At 38.1% G+C, this 27,040-nt stretch overlaps 1 protein-coding gene across 3 annotated transcripts in view; it reads right to left on the bottom strand.

Moving 5' to 3' along the window:
- Nucleotides 1–3,191: 3,191 nt before the first annotated feature.
- The window catches only part of LOC126469881 (uncharacterized), a 284,993-nt gene continuing 261,144 nt past the window's right edge, over nt 3,192–27,040 (bottom strand). For all 3 annotated transcript variants that reach the window (XM_050097209.1, XM_050097210.1, XM_050097211.1), the window contains 2 exons: nt 25,958–26,107; nt 3,192–3,637 (listed from right to left, as the gene is read on the bottom strand). In XM_050097209.1, coding sequence (XP_049953166.1) covers nt 3,435–3,637; nt 25,958–26,107 — 353 coding nt within the window. In that variant the 3' untranslated portion in view covers nt 3,192–3,434. The remainder of the gene's footprint in view (nt 3,638–25,957; nt 26,108–27,040) is intronic.

Here is a 27,040-nt window from a genome sequence, read left to right as displayed (position 1 = left end):
ATTGCAGAATACAATGAAGCCCTTGTGAGACTAGGGGAAAGCAACAAGGTGAAACTACTGTGGGTCTCTTGTCACTCAGAAATTAGTGGTAATGACAAGCTGATAGACCGGCAAGGACAGGTGTGATGACTCCATTTACTGGACAGGAATTTGTCCTAACCATCACTGAGTGATGGTAAAGTCAAAACTACATAGCTGGATTGTGAGTCAGTACATAGAATATTGGACTATAGATTGTGAGTCAGTACATAGAATATTGGACTACAGATTGTGAGTCAGTACATAGAATATTGGATTATGATAAAAAAATAAATAAATAAATAAAAATGTCAAGATAATGCTGTCAAAGCTGTGTTTCAAGAGACCATCTCTGATCCTGAACTGCAACAGGAAACATATTAAACTCATGGTGGGACTTAAGACTGGCCATGGGAACTTCAAAAAATGCCTATACATGATGGGTAAAGAGGAAGAGGCCCCTAAGTGTGGGTTATGTGGTGAGGAGAATAAAACCAGACTGCACTTAATCTTCCAGTGTGAAGTGTTGGATGGCAAAAGAAACGGAATTTTTGGGCTATTAAATCATGAAGAAATTGTGTCTAATAAGTAACTGGTGCCAGTTGACTTTACTAGAATCACAGGGAGCAAAACCACACAATACACTCAGCCTTGATGCAGGCAACAGTGGGCTAAGACCACTGTTGTTTTCTGCTCCCTGTCTTGATGTTGTTTTTGTTGTTGTGGTCTTCACTCCTGAGACTGGTTTGATGCAGATCTCCATGCTACTCTATCCTGTGCAAGCTTCTTCATCTCCCAGTACTTACTACAGCCTACATCTTTCTGAATCTGCTTAGTGAATTCATCTCTTGGTCTCCCTCTACGAGTTTTACTCTCCACGCTGTCCTCCAGTACTAAATTGGTGATCCCTTGATGCCTCAGAACATGTCCTACCAACCGATCCCTTCTTCTAGTCAAGTTGTGCCACAAACTCCTCTTCTCCCCAATTATATTCAATACCTCTTCATTAGTTATGTGATCTACCCATCTAATCTTCAGCATTTTTCTGTAGCACCACATTTCGAAACCTTCTATTCTCTTCTTGTCTAAACTATTTATTGTCCATGTTTCACTTCCATACATGGCTACACTCCATACAAATACTTTCAGAAACGACTTCCTGACACTTAAATCTATACTTGATGTCAACAATTTCTCTTCTTCAGAAACGCTTTCCATGCCATTGCCAGTCTACATTTTATATCCTCTCTACTTCGACCACCATCAGTTATTTTGCTCCCCAAATAGCAAAACTCCTTTACTACTTTAAGGATCCCATTTCCTAATCTAATTCCCTCAGCATCACCAGATTTAATTCAACTACATTCCATTATCCTCATTTTGCTTTTGATGATGTTCATCTTATCCCTCCTTTCAAGACACTGTCCATTCCGTTCAACTGCTCTTCCAAGTCGTTTGCTGTCTCTGACAGAATTACAATGTCATCAGCGAACCTCAAAGTTTTTATTTCTTCTCCATGGATTTTAATACCTACTCCATTTTTTTTTTTTTTTTTTTTTTTGTTTCCTTCACTGCTTGTTCAATATAGAGATTGAATAACATTGGGGAGAGGCTACAACCCTGTCTCACTCCCTTCCCAACCACTGCTTCCCTTTCATGCCCCTCGACTCTTATAACTGCCATCTGCTTTCTGTACAAATTGTAAATAGCCTTTCGTTCCCTGTATTTTACCCCTGACACCTTCAGAATTTGAAAGAGAGTATTCCAGTCAACATTGTCAAAAGCTTTCTCTAAGTCTACAAATGCTAGAAGTGTATGTTTGCCTTTCCTTACTCTTTCTTCTAAGATAAGTCATAGGGTCAGTGTTGCCTCACATGTTCCAACATTTCTATGGAATCCAAACTGATCTTCCCTGAGGTTGGCTTCTACCAGTTTTTCCATTAGTCTGTAAAGAATTCACATTAGTATGTTGCAGCTTTGACTTATTAAACTGATAGTTCGGTAATTTTCACATCTGTCAACACCTGCTTTCTTTGGGATTGGAATTATTATATTCTTCTTGAACTCTGAGGGAATTTCACCTGTCTCATACATCTTGCTCACCAGATGGTAGAGTTTTGTCAGGACTGGCTCTCCCAAGGCTGTCAGAAGTTCTAATGGAATGTTGTCTACTCCCGGGGCCTTGTTTCGACTTGGGTCTTTCAGTGCTCTGTCAAACTCTTCACGCAGTATCATATCTCCCATTTCATCTTCATCCTCTTCCATATCCATAATATTGTCCTCAAGAACATCCCCCTGTATAGACCCTCTATATACTCCTTCCACCTTTCTGCTTTCCCTTCTTAGCTTAGAACTGGGTTTCCATCTGAGCTCTTGATATTCATGCAAGTGGTTCTCTTTTCTCCAAAGGTCTCTTTAATTTTCCTGTAGGCAGTATCTATCTTACCCCTCATGAGATAAGCCTCTACATCCTTACATTTGTCCGCTAGCCATCCCTGCTTAGCCATTTTGCACTTTTTTCTTATTTTTGAGACGTTTGTATTCCTTTTTGCCTGCTTCACTTACTGCATTTTTGTATTTTCTCCTTTCATCAATTAAATTCAATATCTCTTCTGTTACCCAAGGATTTCTACAAGCCCTCGTCTTTTTACCGACTTGATCCTCTGCTGCCTCCACTATTTCATTCCTCAAAGCTACCCATTCTTCTTCTACATCTACATCCATACTCCGGAAGCCACCTGACGGTGTGTGGTGGAGGGTACCTTGAGTACCTCTATCGGTTCTCCCCTCTATTCCAGTCTCGTATTGTTCATGGAAAGAAGGATTCTTGGTATGCTTCTGTGTGGGCTCTAATCTCTCTGATTTTATCCTCATGGTCTCTTCGCAAGATATACGTATGAGGGAGCAATATACTGGTTGACTCTTCGGTGAAGGTATGTTCTCCAAACTTCAACAAAAGCCTGTACCGAGCTACTGAGTGTCTCTCCTGCAGAGTCTTCCACTGGAGTTTATCTATCATCTCCGTAACGCTTATTTCTTTCTCCCATTCCTGTCAATTGTTCCCTGTCTTGATAAAATAAAATAATTTCTTGTGTGATATGTTTCATATAACACTTTACTTATTTGGTTAATGTATTTTCATATATCTTCTCATAAGGGATTCACATGTAATATGACCTTGTAAATACATGTTTATTCAATTATGGTACGATATACATTTTAAGATCGCTAACTCTCCATAATCAGTTGTATGAATATAAATAACAAAGTATTCAAATGCACATTCATTGATAAATAACATGAAAATTAATGGCAAAATTACTGTGACTAATCAGTTATTAATACTCCTGCTGCTGGAATTTTTTTAAATGAATGACTCCCTGAGGTTTTGTCAGTCATGATAACTATAAAACACTTCACATGAGCACAGTTAAGCATAGGGTGATTATCACAGAGCCACATAAAAGAACAGGTAAGAAAGCCAGTTGTATTCTTGTTCCAGCGTTACATAATCTCGAACTGCATTTGTATTTTTCTTCATTATTTACTCTTTTCATCTCTTTGCTGTAAATATAATTTCCATTCGTGTAACAATTTCTGTAGAACATTTCCAGATCACCTAGAACATATGACAAAATATTATATGATGATAACTAAAAATAGAAATAGCCACAAAAAAATCCAAACTTAAAATAATAAGTGATATACAAGATGTGGCCATAAAATAATGGGACTATTGCTGTAAAATGTTTCAAAAATATACATATTTAGTTATTTTCTCCCTCAATATAGACCTTGTTTGTATCCCTATAATGCTCCATGTGAATTTTCCATTGTTATAACAGTTCTGGAAGTCATCCTCTGTGAGCTCTTCGATGACCCACGCTCTTTTTTATTTCACCGCTTCAGTGGACTGCAATCTTGTTCCTTTTAATGCAGATTTGACTTTGGGGAGTAGATAAAAGTCACATGGTGCTAAGTCAGGTGGGTTAAGTGAGTGGTTCAACACTGGGAACCTGTACTTTCCTAGAAACCTTTTAACAGATAGCACAGTATGAGCCAGTGCATTGTCTTGACACAGAACCAATGACTTTTTCTTCCACAATTCGGGTCTTTTTTTATTATTTTCTCACAAAATTGGGCAAGAATCTCAGGGTAGTAATGCTGATTGATAGTTTGACCTTCAGGAACCCAGTGAAGATACACGGATCCACAAATATTGAAAAAAACAATCATCATCACTTTGAATCTTGATTCACCCATTTGAGATTTTTTCGATCTCAGTGATGTTGGACCCTTCCAATGAATGGGTTGGCACTCAGTTTCTGGATCATAAGTGAAAAACCGAGATTTGTCACACTCTTTCCAAGAAATTAGGATTATTTTCAATGGTATTTAAAGTGTCAGTACAAACATTTCCACGAACTTCTTTTTGTTCGATCATGAGACTTTTCAACAGCAGTTTCACACACATATTTCTCATGTTAAATTGTTCACATAAAATTTGCATTATGCATTTTTTGTCAATTCCTACAGTTTCAGCAATCGATCAAATACTCAACCAATGGTAATATTGAATCACATTACCTACTTTTTCGATATTTTTATCTGTTTTGATGTTGAAGGGTGTCCCAATCATGAGTCATCTTCAGCACCTTCTTGGGCAGTGTGGAAATGCTTGAACCACTCAGAAACTTTTGTACATGATAAACAGACTTTGACATGCACTTCTTTTAGTAGAAAATAGGTTTCAGTGGCAGTTATTCCACATATTATGTGAAACTTCATGACAATTCACTGCTCTATTATTACAGCTACCATTTTTCTGAAAAACAAAATAACAGCTCTTACACAAACAAAAGACACAGACACACTTATTTGTCTACAGACACCAGAGCAGCTGCATTCAACTGAGAAGGCTTCACACTTCACAACTATTGTTCATCCATCTTTCGCACATATGTATTTACTCTGTCACAGTATCAGTCCCCTTATTTTATGGCAACACCTCATATGTCATCTTTAAAATATGAGAGCAGTTTTGCAATTAGTAGAGATAAATTGAAGTTTAGCACTCTGGCTTACACTTATGTTATGTCGTAATTCACACTTTATCAAACTAGTAAAACTGATGAGAAAAGTGGCTGACAGGGAATGGAATGTTTTATTTATCCATTCCTATAATTTTTGTGAAAACAACAGAAAAAAAATTGAATATTGTGATGCCTGATGGGATATGTATTTTTTGACTGATATCATAATGAAAATAACTGCAAAATATTGTGAAGTTTTATTTTATTCACGTATTTGTTTGTTTATCTACCAGATTCCACATAACCATGTGAGCTGAAGGTATGTGTTCAAGGAATGAGTTTATAATATGATGATTAGAAAATTTATAAACAAAAGAATTAAAAAATTACTAAAACATGAAAACATGTATATAGCAAACAAATAATTAATATGCTGCAGACAAAATTTCTCAAGTATGGTGACCAAGTGAGGTGACACTGTGGTTAGCACACAGGATATGGTTCAAATATGCATGCGGTCATCCAGATTCAGATTTTCTGTGATTTCCCAAAATTATTCCAGGCAAAAGACAAGATGGCTCATTTGAAATGGTATGGACAATTTCCTTCCCCATTGTTGAAATGATCTGGGCTTGTGCTCCATCTCCAATGACCTCATTATCAACAGGACATTAAATCTTAATACTCCTTCCATTCTTAAGTATTGTGAGAAACCCCTGCACAGAGTAGGAGGAGTGTACCACAATGAAATATTTCAACTTAGGTTTGAATACTTGGTGTTTATCACTCTTTTTTTCATTTCTCTGCTGCAATATTACTGAAAATGAAACCTGCTGGATTGCTTACTTCTTTCTGTACAGTGCTGAAGGAAGTGTTATCAAACTGCATATAGTTTTTCCATCTAGTATTCACTAAATGAATATTGTAGTTTCTTTTGAATGACTCAACACTGTCAACAACAATTTCCATGATAAAATACGCATATGGACCTGGCACAGTTATGATTCCAAGACACCTAAACACTGGTTTACACAAAACTCATGAACTGACGTGACAGATCAGTCTGAGTGCTCTTTTCTGTGTTAATAACATTTTTGGTGAGTGCTACGAGTCAACCAAAAATATAACACTATATGAAATAATAGAGTGAAAGTAATCAAAGTAAACACACCTTCATGTTTCAGTATCAGAAAAAGTGGAGATCGTTCTTATGTGAAGATAGCAGCATTCAGTTTTTGCACGAGATCTTGAATATGATTTTCCTAAGAAGATCTTTCATCTACCCTCATTCCTATAAAGCTAAAATGATCAACTGTACTGATTGACTGATTGACTGACTACCTTGAGGCAATGAAATTTTTCTTTTACAAGAGTTCTACGTCAGAAATTGTATGCATTGTATTTTTTTGCAGTAAAGTATTAACTGTTTTCTGAAGGCCATATGCTGATGTTACAAACTACCCTATTAGCTACATCATTTACATTACACTCCATGCCTTTCACAATAACACTTGTTTCACCTGTAAAGAAAAAAAAATTAATGCCATGTGCAAAAAGAAAAATTTTTCAGTCGTCTGTCACATTTAGTGGCAGATCATTGATATACATTCCAAAAAAAGCAATGGACTGAGAGCAGAACCCAGCAGATTCCTCCCCTCACCTGCCACCCCTCTCCCCACTTTACATGACTCCAGTCAGATTCAAACTTTTTCCTTTTCTGTTTCCTACTTCTCATATATGAAGTGAACCATTGTTAAGCTTTTCACCTAATCTCATAATTTTCCAATTTATCCAAAAGCATTACATGGTCCACACAATCAAGTGGTTTTGTTAAACCAAGGAAAATACCTACTTTCCTCAACCTATCATTTAGATATGCTGGTGCCTCACTCCCAAAAGAGTAAACAGCATTTTCTGTGGATATTCCTTTTATGAAGTCAAACTGCAAGCCTTGACAGCAAATTATATGTACTTAGGTGTGCCACTACTCTCCTACACATTGCTTTCTCAAAAAAGTTCGAAAATACTGGTAGTAAAGAATTTGCTAACTAATTGTCTGCATTATCTCTCTGGCCTCTTTAATGAAGTGTTTTCCTCAAGAGTGTTTCAATCTGTAAGGAAATTGACCAGACCTGAAAGTAACATCGTGCAGGTGACTGAGTACAGAATTAATACTTAGTGCATTACTTTCCATAACCCTACTAGAAATTTTGTCACACTCTTCTTTACTGTTAGTCTTTACTGTATAATGACGTAATAGCTAATTCACTTTCATCTTTGCTTGTTTCCTGTAGCTGCATGTGATATTGTTGTCTCAGAACACCAGCTTTCAAGAGTTCCGCCTATTTACCTGTGCGAATAAAATTTTTACTCAGCTTGCCAACTATCGAAGAAGTGAATGAATTTTCACTCCACAGTGGAGTGTGCACTGATATGAAACTTCCTGGCAGATTAAAACTGTGTGCTGGGTTGAGACACAAACTCATGACCTTTGCCCTTCATTGGCAAGTGGTCTAGCAATTGAGCTATCCAAGCATTACTCACAGCTTTACTTCCACGAGTTCCTCGTCTCCTATCTTCCGAATTTTCACTGAAGTTTTCCCATGAAACCCGTGGAGCTAGGACATAGTGAAGACATGGCTTAGCCAAAGCCTGGGGGCTGTTTCTAGAATAAACTGTGTACCAGACAGAGACTTGAACTCTGGACCTTTACCTTTTGTGGGCAGGTGCCTTTTGAAGGTACGTGATGCGGAACTTGTGGAAATGAAGCTGTGAGTCATGCTTGGATACCTCAGTTGGTACAATACTTGTCCACAAAAGGCAAAGATCCCTAATTTGAGTCTCGATCCAACACACAGTTTTAATCTGCCAGGAAATTTCATATCAACACACACCACAATGAAGAGTAAAAATTCATTCTGGAAACATCCCTCAGGCTGTGGCTAAGTCATGTCTCTACTATATCCTTTCTTCCAGGTGTGCTAGTCCCACAAGTTTTGCAGAGCTTCTGTGAAGTTTGGAAGGTAGGAGATAAGGAACTGGCAGAAGTAAAATTGTGAGGATGGGTTGTGAGTTGTGGTTGGGTAGCTCAGTCAATAGAGCACACTTTCCCACAAAAGGTAAAGGTCCCGAGTTCGAGTTGAAACACAATTTTAATCTGCCATGAAGTTTCATGGAAAAAGTGATAATTAAATATTTTGCACAACTTATGTCGACCAGTAACTGTTTCATTGAATCACAAGAGAGGTGTAATGTGTTGAGCATCTACATTCTGTGATGGTACGTCTTTCACAACTGACCTTGTGGCATCGCAACTAGTGCGCGATTGCCCATTTGTCTATTAAAAGCTTTACTTCGTAAATGTGGGCTGCTATGTAAGCTGGTAGAGTATTATATGGTCAGTAACGGACGAGTTGTGTCCTGCAGACTGACATCATGACCATCTGTTGCAGCTGCGCTTGTGAAAGCAGTGGAGTAGCGCTGGCAGGCCACTTACATTATACGAAACTAAAAATATTAATAACTAATAAAGGAATAACATGAGGAATGTCACATTTGATGTACAACCTTCTGTTGTGAAAACAAACAATATGTCAAAGTCTGAGATCAAAAATAGTTGTATTTTGGAAGTTAGTAAAATTAAAAAAACGTAATTTTCTGACAGTCGAGAATTTAAATAAATACAGTGATGTAATAGTTCACCTTCAGTGACTATGTACGATGAACTGATAATACTTTCGGTGTTTATGTATAAATTTGGAAAGTTTTTAGTTTCAGAAAACCTCTGTAACTTTTCTATAATAATAATTTCAAGAATTCTAAGTAAATATGTGTATTGTGTGTTAGGGTCCATGTGAATGAGAATGCGTGCATGAGAGTATGTGGGACGTTCGGCATTATTAAAAATCATTCATGTAATTCTCTACACGAACTGGCAAGTGTTCCAACTCTGTAACGTGGGAACGAATCCACTAGTGGTTCCCCTACTAGTGAATGTTGGATGTCCAAGTATGTATGCTTATGTATATGACAGCCAGAACATTCGCGACTACATAATAAATTTCCAGATGTAGAGTAAAGCTTATAGTTCATTTTGTTTTGTTTATTTAATTAGAGAGTTTTGTGTTACTTAATTTAATGACATCAATGAGCCTAGAGAAGTGGTTGGTTCTTGCTAGATTTTGACGCGAGCCGCACCCTAGAAGTGAGTTCTCATTGGTCGTAAATGCTGACAGCCAATGAGAAGTGAGAGGGTTGGCCGCCTAGTGAGGAGATATAGTTTTGAGTGTGGAAGAGTGATAGGGGAGTCGCGAGCTAGCTTTGATTGGAGGTGGTTATGCTGGATGTGACTTTTCGCATTATGTGTAAGATGAAGTCTTGGGATGACTTCCGTGTTATGGTCCAGCGTTGATGGTATCTGGTGGTGACCACAAACTGTTTATGAAAACTTTAGAGTGTTGTGATAATTCGTTCCGACAAAAATCGCAAGTGAACTTTGAATTATATAGCATGGCAGTACTGAGTATATTCTTACTGAGTATTTTATGGCGATCATAAACTTTTACTAAAGACAACCACTGAATATCGTGTGCAGAAGTAATTGGCCGATCATTGACTGTGTTACATTAATTGGTTTCGGAATTTGGGAAGTTAAAAGTTCTAGCTGTTTTAGGCATGGTGATAACTGTGAGCAGAAACTTTAGTAATTTTCGTAAATGTGGGCTGATGATCTTGCTTAACGGCAATAAAGATCTATTGAAGGTTTAAATTTGAACTTCATGTTTAAAGTACGAGTGACATCCCCTTTCTGAATCATTTCTTTAAAGTACATAGACAATTTTCAGCAAATTTTTACTTATAGCGGCCTCCGGCGTGTAGCTATGAGGTTACAGTTTCCTCAACACTGCTTTTCTATGATCTCGTAAGTAGCTGCAGTCAGGAGTTTATGTGCGAAGATCTACCGCTGTAAATAGGAAGGTGAACAAAAATTATAAAAGAAACTGCATTGCAGCAGCAACATATAATCCGTCGCAATTGGTGCATCGCACGCACTCACGTAAAAATCCATCGCAACCTTATAGTCTTAAGGTTGTTTTGAAAGCTCTCTGTTCTCTTGGTGTTATAAATTGACTTATCCTGTCTGATGATGTTCCTCAGCATTTTACAGTATTGTCTGTAGTGACATTCTGTTACAGTCTCTGTCCTTGATATTATGATACTAGGGAGGACCCAAAAGTAACCGGAATCGTAATTCTGTACATCGTGTACTTGTAGTAGCAGGTTGTGCCGCCAGAGGGTTGTAGTAGGAGCTCTGCTGAGTCATTCTGCCATGTGGCGTCACCCAACAGTGAGAAGTGTGGTTTCTTTGGCAGTTCTTTGAGTGTGCGTACAGTGCAGACGTGACACGAGGAAATGGCTAGTTCTTATGAACAACATGCGGCAGTGAAGTTTTGTTTCTTGTTCGGCAAGAATGCAGCGGAAACTGTTGTGATGATTCAGACAGCCTACAAAGACCAAGCTCTTAGTAAAACGCAATTGTACGAATTGTTTTCTCAGTTTAAAAAGGGAGAAATGGTGGTTGTAGACCAGCCCAGTTCCACCCGACTTTCAACTCCTTGAAGCAAAGACAACATCGACAAAATCCGTGATCTCATCAGTGAAGATCGACACAGGACAATCGACCAACATGAGAACTTATCCGGGTTGTCCTGGAGCTCAATTCAGCACATCTTGACCATCGATTTGGGGATGCGAAGAGTGGCAGCGAAATTCGTACCAAAGCTTCTTACCAGAGATCAAAGAGATCATCGCGTTCAAGCCTGTCTTGAAATGAAGGACACGTTCAAAGATGCTCCACATTTTTTCAACAAAATCATTACAGGTGATGAGTCATGGTGCTATGGGTACGATCCAGAAAGTAAACAACAGTTATCACAATGGAAGTCACCTGACATCAAATGGATTGTAGACTCTGAATATGTCCCCAAAAACCAGACAGTAAACCAACAATTCTATTTGGAAGTTATGAAATGGCTTCGCAGAAGTTTGTCGCGAAAACGTCCGGCTTTGTGGGATTCTGGCGTGTGGTTCTTGCATCACGACAATGCTCCCGCGCACACTGCTCTCAGCGTTTGCCAGTTTTTGGCCTCAGCGAAGACGACTACCTTCACCCATGTGCCCTATTCACCGGATTTAGCACCCTCGGACTTCTTCCTATTCCCGAGGATGAAAAGAGACTTGAGTGGGAAGCATTTTGTGGATGTGGAAGACGTAAAACGCAATGTCATGAAAGTGCTAGCAGGTATCAAAGAGGACGAATTTAAAAGGTGCTTCGAACACTGGAATGAATATTTGGACAAGTGTATTACTGCTAATGGAGAGTACTTCAAAGAAGATTAAGGTTGTATTTGAAAACAATAGAGTATGTGCTTTCTAGAAAGAAATTCCTGTTATTTTTGGGTCCCCCCTCGTACAGCTCCCAGCTCCTGTTTGTTCTTAAATGATACTCTAATTCCATCAGTGATACAAATCAGTGCTTCATATCTGTCTGCAATTTTTTTTATGGAAGGAGCTATCACAGAATGTGACCAAGGTTTGAAGAGATGTGCTATAGAGACCATTCAAGTTCTCTGCATTGTAGGCTTATTGCCAAGTTTGTCCTCCAACATTGGCTTAAATGTCTGCACTGCAATTGTGCTCAATAACATACTGTAACAGTGCAACTAGTTACTTTATTTTGTATTTGTATGACAGAAAGCCATTAACTATATTTCCATTTTTTATGTTATTTGGATAAAAGTGATCCAATGTGTCATTTAGATTTTAATATCATGATCTAAACATTAAAATGTGTTATATTGTGTAATTTAGCTTTTCCCCTTGCTAATGACTTTGTGATTTGGAATTATATTGGTCCCAACACAGTAGATACACCTATTTATTTATTTTATTTATTGATTTATCCATACATAGACAATATGAATTGTATGGATGTTGTCAATAAACAAATTTACACAATAAATGCACGTAAGTACATGAATGTATACAAGCACAGATACAAAAATAGATACATACACTATTTGCTTTAATATGTTACATGCTTGTACAAAGTATTTCAAAATTGTACTGAACATATTGTAAAATACCTCTTAATCATAGCAGTTAATCATTAACTGAATTATCAGCATAATTTATATATTATTTCCTTGAAATTATAAAACACTTTTCTAAACAATAATTTTAAGGGTATTTCTGAAGGTTTGTGTTCCACTTTTATCCTTAATCTCTTGTGGAAATTTGTTGTATAGCTTAATTCCATAGTATAGCACACTATTTTAGGTTTTTGTTTAGTTTTTCCTACTGAAATGTAAGTTGTGGCAGGATCTGGTTCTATGTTCATTTACAGTAATGTTCTTTGGTTATTGCTAAATATGTACTTCCTTATGTGGATCACTGTTTGTAAAATGTATTCACATGCAACAGTCCTTGTAACTGGTACAGCCTTATTTTGGTAGCTTAAAGATTGTTTGTATATTCTGTCCATTTGTTCCTCAGGAGGTCATTCCATAACTAGTTATAGAATGAATATATGTGAAATATGTTGTTCTAGTGCACATACAATGAATTTATTGTTCTAAGCAAGGGTGACTGTACCCCATGGGCAAGAGCCCCCCTCACTCCCCCTAGCCCTCAAGGAGAGGAAAAAATATAGTACTGTCACGTGATTTTCTTTCATGAAAATGATTTAAAACTTGGTATAATGCAGGTGTTTAACAGGGTTGGAACCAGAACTTTTTGATGGATACCTAGAGGTCACCATTTGTCTTCCAAAATATTAAAAATACTCCATACTCCCAGATCTAGCCCCCCTCCCCACCCTAAAATCTATCATTTGGGTGCCCTTGATTCTAAGTGCACAGCATGCTGAAACTGTTCACTTTCTGAGGGCAGAAACATTCTGAATCCACTTTAGTTGTGAGTCAACATGTATCCCCACAAATTTTGTTCTCGAAGCTCATTCCATGAACTCTTCATTCACATTTACAGAGAAACTGTTGGATTTATTGATTAGATGAAAATTAATAATGTTGGTTTGTTTCTACATGCAGGGTTTATTTGTTGTTTTCTATCCACCTGTTTATATGCATGGGCATTTCTTCAGCTTTTTTTGTTTAGTGCACTTGGTGATTCATAACTTATTAGAATGCTATTGCCATCAGCAAATAGTTCTGTTTCACTGTGTTTTCCACTCTGGGGAAAATCATTGGTGTGTATCAAGATGAGTACTGGGCCTAGAACACTTCCTAGCAGGACTCTAACATTAATGTGTTTGGGGTTAGAAAAGCATTTTGTGGTATGACGGTTTTATTGAGATATCTCCATCCATTGCACTCTGTTTTTCAGGTACAAATGACACCTCTTATTTCCCACACCCCTAATTCCTGGTGCACCCTTGGCACAATTGTGTGGTCTACTGTATCACAAGCTTTGGTAACATCAAGAAAGATGCCATTTATGTGATTTCCTTTGTCCAGTGATTCCAGAACAACATTTGTAGATCACATTTGTCCCATGCTTTTACCAGATCTGTGATCAAAGTTTGTTAAGTATCCTATGAGCCTGTTTTTCATTATGGTTTCTATTACTTTTGAAAATGATAAGAGTAAAAAGATGGGCCTATAATTTCTATATTTTCTGGGACACCTTTCATATATAGAGGCAGGACTTTTGCATGCCTTAGTGTTTATGGGAAGCAATCTGTGGTGAAGGGTTCATTTATAATGTGCACTGAAGGGTCTTTGATACTGTCTATACAGTTCATCTGCAAGCACACAAGCACATCATCTATACCCGATGAGGTTTTATTTTTATTTTATTTTTTTTTTATGTTATGCCCAACATTGCTTAGTTCTTCCACAGTGGTGAGTCACAACATCATTGTGTTTGATACATAGTTCATTGTTTGTAAAGGCTTTATTTTGTCAAACTCTGTTGTATCTTGGCAACTACATTGCTGAACTGTCAATTTGCAAAGTCTGCTAGTTTTTTGGGATCATGTATTGAGGTACAAGTGTGCTGAAGTTGTATGTTTCCTTGTATTACGTTTTCTTTTTCTTTTCTTTTTTTTCCTTCTATTTGTCTCTTGTTTGGTGACATGGCAGGCTGCTTTGAGTTTGTTTTCTGCCTTTTCTATAAATTTATCATATGGGTTTGTCTGCCAGGGACTGGGTCTTTGTGTTGTCCTCATCATTTCATCATCATCATTCATGACAGTGGCTAGATTGGAATGTCTAAAAAAAGAAAATTGGTCTGAAGTAGTAGTAGTAGTAGTAGTAGTAGTAGTAGTAGTAGTAGCAGTAATAGCAGTTGTTGTTGTTGCTTTGAAATGCAGGATCTACATCTACATCTACATGAATACTCTGCAAATCACATTTAAATGCCTGGCAGAGGGTTCATCGAACCACCTTCACAATTCTCTATTATTCTAATCTCGTATAGAGCGCAGAAAGAAGGAACACCTATATCTTTCCGTACGAGCTCTGATTTACCTTATTTTATCGTGGTGATCATTCCTCCCTATGTAGGTTGGTGTCAACAAAATATTTTCACATTCAGAGGAGAAAGTTGGTGATTGGAATTTCGTGAGAAGATTCCGTCGCAATGAAAAACGCCTTTCTTTTAATGATGTCCAGCCCAATTCCTGTATCATTTCTGTGACACTCTCTCCCATATTTCACGATAATACAAAATGTGCTGATCATCTCTGAACTTTTTCAATGTACTCCGTCTGTCCTATCTGGTAAGGATTCCACACTACGCAGCTGTATTCTAAAAGTGGACAGACAGGCTTAGTGTAGGCAGTCTCCTTAGTAGATCTGTTACATTTTCTAAGTGTCCTGCCAATAAAACACAATATTTTCTATGTGTTCCTTCCTATTTAAGTTGCTCATAATTGTAATTCCTAGGTATTTAGTTGAATTTATGGCCTTCACTTTTGACTGATTTATCATATAACTGAAGTTTAACGAATTCCTTTTAGCACTCATGTGGATGACCTGACACTTTTTGTTATTTAGGGTCAACTGCCAATTTCCCCACCATTCAGATATTTTTCTAAATTGTTTTGCAATTTGTTTTGATCTTCTGATGACTTTATTAGTCGATAAATGACAGCATCATCTGCAAACAACTTAAGACGGCTGCTCAGATTGTCTCCCAAATCATTTATATGATAAGGAACAGCAAAGGGCCCGTAATACTACCTTGGGGAACACCAGAAATCACTTCTGTGTTACTCGATGACTTTCCATCAATTACTATGAACCGTGACCTCTCTGACAGGAAATCACAAATCCAGTCACATAACTGAGATGATATTCCATAAGAACGCAATTTCACTACAAGCCACTTGTGTGGTACAGTGAAAAAAGCCGTCCAGAAATCCAGAAATACAGAATCGATCCGAAATCCATTGTCGATAGCACTCAACACTTCATGCAAATAAAGAGCTAGTTGTGTTTCACAAGAAAAATGTTTTCTAAACCCATGTTGACTGTGTGTCAATAGACCGTTTTCTTCGAGGTAGTTCATAATGTTTGAACACAATATATGATCTCAAAATCCTGCTGCATATCAATGTTAATGATACGGGCCTGTAATTAAGTGGATTACTCCTACTACCTTTCTTAAATATTGGCATGACCTGTGCAACTTTCCAGTCTTTGGGTATGGGCCTTTCGTTGAGCAAATGGTTGTATATGATTGTTAAGTATGCAGCTAATGCATCAGTATACTCTGAAAGGAACCTAATTGGTATACAGTCTGGACCAGAAGACTTGCTATTATTAAGTGATTTAAGTAGCTTTGCTGCTCCGACGATATTTACTTTTATGTTACTCATGTTGGCAGCTGTTCTTGATTCGTATTCTGGAATATTTACTTCCTCTTCTTTTACAAAGGCATTTCGGAGGGTTCTGTTTAGAAACTCTGCTTTGGCAGCACTATCTTAGTGCTTAGTATCTTCATTGCTATCACACAGAGAAGGCATTGATGGTTTCTTGCTGCTAACATACTTCACATACGACCAGAATCTCTTTGGATTTTCTGCCACGTTTTGAGACAAAGGTTTGTTGTGGAAACTGTTAGAAGCATCTCGCATTGAAGTCTGTGCTAAATTTTGAGCTTCTGTAAGAGATTGCCAATCTTGAGGATTTTGTGTCTGTTTAAATTTGGCATGATTGTTTTGTTGTTTCTGCAAAAGTGTTCTGACCCGTTTTGTGTACCAAGGAGGATCAGCTCCATTGTTTGTTAATTTATTTGGTATATATCTCTCAATTTCTGCTGATACTATTTCTCTGAATTCAAGCCACATCTGGTCTACACTTATATTATTAATTTGGAATTGTCTCTCAGAAAGGTGTCAAATGAATTTTTATCTGCTTTTTTTAATAGTCATATTTTTCGTTTATTTTGGGAGGATTTGGGGTTACAATATTCAGTCTCGCTAGAACAACCCTGTGTCCACTAATCCCTGTATCTGTTTTGACACTCATTATTAACTCAGGATTTTTTGTTGCTAAGAGGTCAGGTATGTTTTCACAACCGTTTACTATTCCCTTGGGCTCATGAACAAACTGCTCGAAATAATTTTCAAAGAATGCATTTCGCACAATTTCGGATGATGTTTTATGCATACATCCAGAATTAAACATGAATTTTAACCAACATATCGAGGGTAAATTAAAGTCACCACCAACTATAACCGTATGAGTCAGGTACGTGTTTGAAATCAAACTCAAGTTTACTTTGAATCTTTCAGCAACTGTATCATCTGAATTGGGGTGTAAAAGCATCCAATTATTATTTTATTCCTGTTCCCAATAATAACCTCTGCCCATACTAACTCACAGGACCTACCTACTTCAATTTCGTGACAAGATAAACTACTTCTAACTGCAACAAACACACCACTGCCAACCGTGTTTAGTCTATGCTTTTGGCATACCATTAGGTTCTTCAGAAAAATTTTGGCCGAGCTTATCTCTGGCTTTAGCCAGCTTTCTTTGCCTATAACAATTTGAGCATCAGTGCTTTCTATTAGTGTTTGGAGCTCTGGTACTTTTGCAACACAGCTATGACAATTTACAACTGTTTTACCGATGGTTCCTGTATATACGTTCTTGCTGTGTTCGGCCTGCACTCTTTGTGACTGAAGCTCTTCTTGTGTTTTCCCGAGATCTTCTAACCTAAAAACTGCCCAGCCCATGCCACGCAGCCCCTGCTATCCAAAAAAGCCACCTCCTGCGTATAGTGGCCACCTGATCTATTCAGCAGAACCCGAAACCCAACCACCCTTTGGCGCAAGTCGAGGAATCTGCAACCTACACAGTTGCAGAACCGTCTGAACCTCTGATTCAGAACCTCCACTTGGCTCTGTACCAGAGGTCCACAAACGGTCCTGTCGACTATGCTGCAAATGGTCAGCTCTGCTTTCATCTTGCAAGCAAGACTGGCATCCTTTACACTTCTGATCCAAAGTGACATGCATCATTGGTACTGAAGTGAGCAACCACCTGCAGTTGGCTGCACCCTGTGCTTTTCATGGCATCTGAGAGGACCCGTTTCACATTTGGAATCACTCTACTCGGTATGCACACAGAGTGCACATTGGTTTTCTTTCCCTTCTTGGCCCCTAAGGGGTCCCACAACATGTCTAATGTTGGAGCTCCCAACTATCAATAATCCCACGCTCTGTGATTTGGTCTTGCAGGCTGAGAGTTTTCCTCTGAAACAGGACAGGCAACAGCATCTGGCTCAGTGACAGTGTCAGCCATAGACAGCATCTGGAACCTGTTTGTCAGACAAACTGGAAAGGCCTTACGTGCGACCGCCTGGGAAGTCTTTTGCCACCTGCTAAGCCCCAGGCGACCTCCCACTCGACCACAGGTGAGGATCAACCTCAGTGCAAGCAGTAACTGGGCTGTCCACTGGTGAGGACCGATAGGAGGACTCTGATGTGATGGACATCCATTGGATACCTGTGGCTGGCCCACACCGGTGGTGCCCATCCACTGCAGCCTCAAGCTGTGTAACCGAAGTCATCACAGCCTGAAGTTGAGAGCGAAGTGTCACCAACTCAGCTCGATCCACACATGACAATCACAGTCTCTGTCCATACTAAAGATCATGGAAAGCTAAATGATGCAGATAAACAGACTATTGGCACATGTTGCACAACTGTACTGTATACCCTGATGAAAACTCAGGAATTGTGTCTAGTAAATTAGATTAATATACAGAGATTCAAAACCCTAACTACCAAAGCACTCAGATGAAACTAAATAATTCGCCCCTGATTACAAACTTGTAATGTCACAAAATTAGTTTACATTACGGCGCAAACAAAAATGCGAGAACTGTGGCTATTAGATATTAAATTAACACACAGAAACTAGAGAAACTAAACTATTAAAGCACACAGATGATATTATAAAGTTCACTCCTGGTTAGGGACTCATAAAAGTCACAATATCAGTTACTTCCCTGTTGCTGCTTGTGTCTCGGCTGGCTACTGCTGCCTGACTGTCCAGCTAGTGCAGCAAGGTAGAGGTTCCCTGCTGTTTTGGGGTGGCATTATGTGTGGCCTACATACACCGCTGGTAGTCATGGAAGGAGCCGTAACGGCTGTACAATATGTGAATACCATCCTCTGATCAATAGTGCAAGCATATCAGCAGCATATTGGCGAGGCATTTGTCTTCATGGACACTCTGATCAATAGTGCAACCATATCAGCAGCATATTGACGAGGCATTCATCTTCATGGACAACAATTCTCATCCCCATCATGCACATCTTGTGAATGACTTCCTTCAGGATAATGACATCACTCAACTAGAGTGGCCAGTATGTTCTCCAGACATGAACCCTATCGAACATGCCTGGAATAGATTGAAGAGGGGTGTTTATGGGCAACATGACCCACCAACCACTCTGAGGAATCTACGCCGAATTGCCATTGAGGAGTGGGACAATCTGGAACAACAGTGCCTTGATGAACATGTGGATAGTATGCCACAATGAATACAGGCATGGATCAATGCAAGAGGATGTGCTACTGGGTATTAGAGGTACCGTTGTGTACAGAAATCTGGAACACCACCTCTGAAGGTCTCGCTGTATGGTGGTACAACATTAAATGTGTGGTATTCATGAGCAATAAAAGGGTGGAAATGATGTTATGTTCATCTCTAATCCAATTTTCTGTACAGGTTCTGGAACACTCGGAACAGAGGTGATGCAAACTTTTTTTGATGTCTGTGTATACAATATGTAGTAGATGTAGGTAGTATAAGTTCTGTTAGCAGAACTACCATAGACTCTAAAAATACAATGCACTGGTTTCTATTGTTATTATTATTATTCTTTATTGTACATGAGTCACAAAGCACCAAAGTTGGGTCTTATGGCTGTTTGATTTCTCTTAATGTTGTCTATAAAATCTATTGGTCACAGAATGTACTGCTTACTATTTGTCCATTTGCTCTGATACATTAGAGAATTCTTTTCCCTCACCGAGCGAGGTGGTGCAGTGGTTAGCACACTGGACTCACATTCAGGAGGACAACGGTTCAATCCCACGCCCAGCCATCCTGATTTAGGTTTTCTGTGATTTCCCTAAATCACTCAAGGCAAATTCCATGATGCTTCCTTTTAAAGGGCATGGCTGACTTCCTTCCCCATCCTTCCCTAATCCAATGAGACCTATGACCTCGCTATCTGGTCTCCTCGGCCAAAACAACCCAACCTAACTCTTTTCCCTTTTTCAAAATTACAGTGAAAATCTTTAGTCCTGAGTCTTTATAAGTTTCTTTGCAATGCTTATATTAATTTGATGCCAGAGTATAGAGATCTGCTTTATAAACATATCCTGTACTTGAGAAAACACACTGGTTATTTGTGTCATGGATATGAATGTTGTCTCCAGTTTTGTGGGATCCTGTAATGCTGTCACAGTGGTCTTGAATATGATAAGGGAAAATTCAAAGTGTTATTTCCTTAAAACAGTTCACACATGATTAGTTTTCCTGTTTTCAATATAATCTGAACTGCATTATAATGTGAATATTTTTTAATTACTGTGATGGTATATTATGCCCATACTGTATAACCACATTGTGTAAATAGTTCAAACAGTCGATGATGATGCTTTTATTATAAATGTCTACATACAGTGTCTTATTCTACATTACAATGCAAAGGAACATTGCATTATAATTTGGAATAATACAGGCACTGCAATATCGTACTTATCCATGAACACTTGGCAAGCGACTTTCACGTGAAATGTCTCTCCTGGACAGGAATATACTTAATGGATGTACAAGCACAGGTTGTAGACATGTGGTTGATGACATATGGAAGTTTGAGTCTGGCTGTGGGTCATGCTCAGGTAATATAATAGTAAGGCACCTGCTCGCAATAAGTGGTAAATCCGAGTTTGAGCCCGATCCGGAACAAATATTCATTGTCATCATTCCATTATTCAGCTGATGGTTGTCCATATTCACAATTTCGAATATATTTCACATAAATGTCTATATGTACATTTAGATGTACCTATGAACTTCACAAGCCACTTTGTGATGTATTGTGGAGTGTACTTTGTGTACCATCGTCTCTCATCTTCCCCCTTCCATTCAAAAATGGCGTGTGGGAAGAATTGTTGTTGATAAACCTCCATAGGAGCTCTGATTTCTCTGATTTTTTCCACTGTGGTAATTTTGTCAGATGTAGGTGGGAGAAAGTGATATGTTATTCAACTCTTCTTAAAACTTACAGTCTCAGCATTTGAACAACAAACATCTCCTATAGAGTTCCTGCACTTATGAAACGGATGCAAGACAAAACATGTCACTCTTTTCTTTATATCCTTTTACTAAGCCAATCACGTAAGGGTCCCTGACTGACAAGCAGTACTCAAGAATCAGTTGAACAAGTATTTTGTAATCCACATCTTTCACAATGAACTATATTTCCTTAAGATTCTCCCATTGAGTCTCAGCCTGGCCTCAACTTTTGCTACAATCAGTTAGATGTTATCATTTCACTTAGACCGCCCTTAGGTATTTTGCTGTTGCCAGTCATTTTTCACCTATAGCATAATAAAAAGGGTAATGGATCTCTTTTCTTATTTATGTAATGCTCTCCCATGGATTAAACAGCCTGACACTATTCAAAATGCCCTTCTTTTATATACTTTCTATATCCTGTTAGTCCTATCTGTTATGGACCACACACACACTTCACGATGGGTCACAAGAGTGTTTTCTCTGTCAGTGGATGGAGATCCAAGAATTTGTTTCTTACTTACCAAGTAATCCTCAATACAGTCTAAAATTTTGTTTGCTATGCCATATTATCATATTTTTGTTAAGAAGCATTGTTTTTGGAAGTTAAGAAATACTGCATCTACCTGATCGTCTCACTCCATGGCTTTCAGGATGTCACATGAGGAAAGCAAAAACCTGGGTTTTGTATAACTGATATTTTCAGAATTGATTTTAATTGGCATGGAGGAGATCATTCTGTTTGAGATGCCTCATTACATTTGACCTCAGAATATTCTATTAGATAGATATGACCTGTGCTTTCTTCCAACTACTGGGCACTTTTTTTGTTTGAGAGATTATGGTTAAAATAGCAGCTAAATGGGCAGCAAATTTTTTATAGAATCTGATTGCTGTTCCATCTCATGGATGAACAGAGCAAGCTGATTTTCAAAAGATCACCATTTGTGAAATCCTCATTTTTTTCATAGAGGTGTGTTTCGTTCTCCAAAAATATCACCAACAAGGAGTGTGTCTATCTGGGATCTCAGTTTTCAAAGTATGTATATAAAAAAGTAAGAAACCATAAATGTTGCATGTCTGCAAAATTGGGAATTTTCCACCAGTGGTTTGTTTAAAAAAAAGTGTTCAATTGGTCAAATTTCAAAGTGGTCATAGTGACACGTGAATTTGTTTGCAAGTAGATATCACTGATAGCAACACAAAATTACATCATTTGATTCTAGGGTCAATAGTTTATTAAAGAAACAAAGAGTTGCTTCACCACTATAATTCAAATTACTGTAGGCAATTAGCTACACCTAAGTTATTTAAAGAAAACCATTTTTATTTGCCATCAACTGTATATATTATATTTATTCTAGACCAGGTTTTGTTATTTCAATCATCATCAACTGGAAGAAACATTGAATCAGTCGGTGGAGAAAAGAACTATGTCACTTTTTCTGTGTCAGTGGAATCGTCCGATTCCATCTGTCTCTTTTTGGTGTTGCAGTGTGACGCCATTATGGTTTATAAGCTGGTTGTGTTAGTAGAGGTCTTGTTGTGTTTGATGATGCCCTCTGGTGATGTGAGTGTACGTGTTGAATGAAATGTGTTGTATTGGGTTCATTTGAGCCTTGGTGTCGGATGTGTGAAGTTGCTGGCAGTGTTTATAGTTCAGTTTTATTTGTGTGTTTGGTGTTCTTGTTAGGTGTTATTGGTTTGCTGTTTGTGGTGCAGTAAGACCTTTAATTTATTTTGTGACTTCTGTTGTTAGTTATGGATGTGACAATGAAATATAAGTGCTATGCTGCAGTCGAAGATGGGGGAGGACATGTTGTCAGTTATTAAATTCCTCCAGTTATTTGGACTGATCACCGACGTTGTGAAGTGGATTTAATGTGTTTTAATTTATGTATGGATGTTTGATTTTTGAGGTGATGTGGTTTGGTTTTAGTTTTGGTAGTTGTAGGTGTTGATTTTTTGGTAGCAATAGGTCAAGGAAGTGATCGATTTCAATTTTCATAGTTTTGGTTGTAGATATTGGTGTTTTGGTATCGTCAGCTGTGGTTGACCTACACAGGTCACGGGAAATGTCCTATTCCAATTTCTGTAGTTTTAGTTGTAGGTGTTGGCGTTTTGGTATCGTCAGCTGTGGTTCACCTACACAGGTCAAGGGAAATGTCCTATTCCAATTTCCGTAGTTTTGGTTGTAGGTGTTGGTGTTTTGCTACCGGCAGCTGTGGTTGACCTTTAGGTCAAGAGAAGTGTCCGATTCCTGTAGCTTTTTGTTGGTGTAGCGGAATGTTGTAATTTTTTTTTTCGTCGTTTTTTGTGTTTTGGGATTGTGGTGTGTTTTTTTTTTACTATTATATTTAGCATGTCCCCACACTAAAACCCACAATTTCCTGAGGTTGTCCCTTTAGTTTGATTGTATATTTGGAGGGAGATGTTATTGTCTTATTTATATGTATGTTCGTGTTTGTTGCCATGTGTATGTAGTGACATTACAGGCACAATATTGGAGACGCTTAAAATAGCCATTTCCACTGTATTGATGACATCATGGGTCAAAGAAGATGGGTGAAATCGGACACTTCTATAATCCCCTTTTTCTTACTTTTCAGGAGAAACAAGAAACACTCTTATTGTCAAACTATTTGACAGACTGCACTGATATTTTCGACATTTGTTGCACGCTAATTATTCATACTATGAGTGAAAATAATATTCATCTATTCTAAAAAGCATCTTCTGAAAAAAATTAAAAATTTATACCATAGTTCCTTTCTACAGTCAACAAGGCAATTTAGCACTTTTCATTAGTACAACATATTCAAAATTACACATTTCTGGTCAAAAATTTAAATTTATTGATTAACTAATTGAAAATTATCTTCAACTGAACACGAAAACAACTACTTGATAGAATTCAAAGTTCTGGATAGTTCGTAATTTATCATAGTGAGTTATCACTTGTAGTCGGCCGTTTCAATATCTCCCCATAAAAAATTCCAGCGTCTTCTCCATAGATGTATTTTTTTTTGGTGGGGTTTAAGGGCGCTCAACTACTGAGGTCATTAGCGCCCAACCATAGATGTACTTAACTAGTTTCTGAAAATCTCTAGTTTCCTTTTTATTGATTCTAACCCTTTTTTTCATCACATACCGTACCGATTGCAACCCATTTTAAAACGAAGTGAGTTTAGTTTTTTTCCAGATTAAAGGAGTGGCCGACAGTTGTTAATGGAAGGGTAGGCAGTCACGACTCCCAGCTTGGGGCTTCGTTGCTTTATAACGAAATTCTTTGAACATTGCCACAGAAAAATTTTGTGTTTCTTGACAAGGCATCTTGAGATACGCTGTTTTCCCTAGACTATGCCGCTTTACTAGACTGGGCTTTTTTGTGTAAAGACAAGGCCACCATGTGTCAATGTCCATTATGTCTTCATATTCCTACCATAACGACTATCCCTACAGAGATACTGTTTGCTATGATTTCCACATACTCTGTAGGTGTAAATTCGGTCACATTTCCGTACTTGTCTCTTCAGGATTCCAAACACACCGTCACAAGGGAGAAACGAGTGAGCTCTTTCGGGAAATGAGTGATTTTTTAAAATATTTCAGTGTCTCTCAATGCAAGGCACACCTTTTCTATGGTATTATTTTTATTTTGACCAGGTGCTCTGTCTAAGAACAGGTGTACTTCTGTAACATTCTTCGGTACATAGTTTTCAGTGTAATGGTACAGGAATGAACAGATCTCATTCGCTCCTTTTTTCACTTCATCTTCATGATACAAGTACACTGTGGAACACCTGGACTTTATATCATAAATGCAGAAACAGTTAACCCACAACTGACGTAAATAGGATGCGTCCTGCATACTGGTATGTTTGGCAGAGGTAAGTTATGTATGAAGTCGAAAGCTAGTCCAACAATGTCATCCCTGCCCATACATTCTCGCTCAGTTACTTTAACTTTTTCCTGTGAACTATGTAAGTGGTAGAAATATTAAAGATTGTCATCTTTAAACAGGGACAGATTGCCTTCCATATAAAACCCTAAGCTTCTGTTCTTTTTCAAATGCTTTTTGTTCAGGCACCAATTTCCAGCTGCCAACATTAGTCTGAGGCATATAAACTGCTGTGTATATTCGCACAGGTAGCCTTCAGCTTGATCTCTGGCTTTTTTCGTCATTCATTTTGATTTTATGGGATCCATGCAAGGGCCAGCGTGTTTGTTTACTTTGTTAGTTTTTCTAAAATTTCCTGTAGGTCATCTGGCCAATCTGTAAACAGCGCAGTGTCATCTGAAAATTGTTTGCAATATGTTACTTTCCGTGTAATATTGATTCCTTTGCCCTCTCAGTCTGATGGTGGGGTAGTTGTTAACATCAGTTTTATTTTCTTCTCTTGTTTAGGAGGATCATTTGTGACAGGATGCCCTGAGAAAGAAATATTTTTATTATGAGAATCTTGTTATATAGTACTTTGAGGTTTTTAAATGTCCCAATGTCATCCATGTGCAGCAGCAGTCAGACATAACTCCAATTGGGCCAATTTCCTATTATCCCTGAAGTTCCTCGTGGGTTCTTAGATGGGGTTTGACTGTGGGTCTGTGTCTCATCACTGCAACACATTGCTCAGTTTCTGCACCGTGATCAAGTGAGGTGGTGCTGTAGTTAAGACACTAGTATTGCATCCTAAAGGAGAGGGAGTCCAATCCAGTTTTCTAATAATATCTCTACATTGCTGTGAATGGATGTTGGCATAGCACCTTTGAGAAGGGCACAGCTAACTTAATGTGTTGGCATAGCGCCTTTGAGAAGGGCACAGCTAACTTAATTTCTAGTCCTTGTCCAATCTGAACTTTGCTTCATTTCTAGTTACCCCAACAGTGTCAAGGCATTAAACTCTGTTCTTCTGTAATTTAGATTTAGCAATATAAATGATTCTAACAAATCGTAATCAAAATTTTGGTTTGAAGTTACAATACCAAATATAATAGGAATAACAATCATAAAGCAACCATAATTTTTTAAACAAGGTATCAACTTGTCACTATTCTTACCATTGCTGTCTCTCATGATAACAGTCTCACATCCTGCATCACATTCATCTGTTCTTGTACGCTGTGGATTGAAATTGTCTGTTGTACATGTATCATTGTCATAATCTCTTGGATTCCAGCTGCAAATGTAGCACTTCACAGCACTAGCCACTGAAAAATTAGAAGTTTTGGTAACAGTTAAAATCTGAAGGCCTCATCCAGTGAGCACGTAAAGTATTTTTTTAAATACAAAATTTCTTTCTCAGATTGTGGATGATCACATTTAAAGTTAAGCTTTAATAGTTAGGAATTTTACAATTACAAAAGTTTCTGGGCTATTTCGTCATGGCAAAGAGGATTATTTTTTTAAAAAAGCAAATTCCATTATCAGATATTGGGTTTGCAAGCTAAAGTGTTACAAAGATTACAAAAATCATTATGTCACTGAAAACCAATAACTGTTCTGGCTACAGTGTTGGTGTTTCAACCAGAGTACTAAAACCTCTTTCCAACTACTTGATAACACTGTCCGCTCCGCTACCCTGCCCCTTCCCCCCGCCCCTTCCCCCCCCGCCCCTTCCCCCCCCCCCCCCCCCCCCCCCCCATATTTGTGCTACCTTTATAGTCAGTTAATGAGACGCTGGCCGGTGTGGCCGAGCGGTTCTAGGCGCTTCAGTCTGGAATCGCGCGACCACTACGGTCGCAGGTTCAAATCCTGCCTCGGGCATGGATGTGAGTGATGTCCTTAGGTTAGTTAGGTTTAAGTAGTTTTAATTTCTAGGGGACTGATGACCTCAGATGTTAAGTCCCATAATGCTCAGAGCCAAGTTAATGAGACATGGAGTGCTTCCTGAAAGACTGAAATATACGATAGTAATACCTAATTTATGAATTTGGAGATTAAAAAGTCATCTTTAGTAATAGATCCATCTCCGTCCTCATCATATTTTCAACATTTTTTTGGTAAGGTAGGTTATAACAGAAGACTGAACAACTTTTCTGATAGTAGCCTTTTACAAAATACTCAGTTTGGTTTCCATAAAGGATTCTCTATAGATATAGTAGTATATGATCTCATTAACTCAGTTCTGGTAGAATTAAACA

This window comes from Schistocerca serialis, chromosome 3 (genome assembly GCF_023864345.2).
Source record: "Schistocerca serialis cubense isolate TAMUIC-IGC-003099 chromosome 3, iqSchSeri2.2, whole genome shotgun sequence".
NCBI lineage: Eukaryota > Metazoa > Arthropoda > Insecta > Orthoptera > Acrididae > Schistocerca > Schistocerca serialis.
Note: the sequence above shows the minus strand (reverse complement) of the source record. Positions and strands in the feature narration are given on the sequence as shown.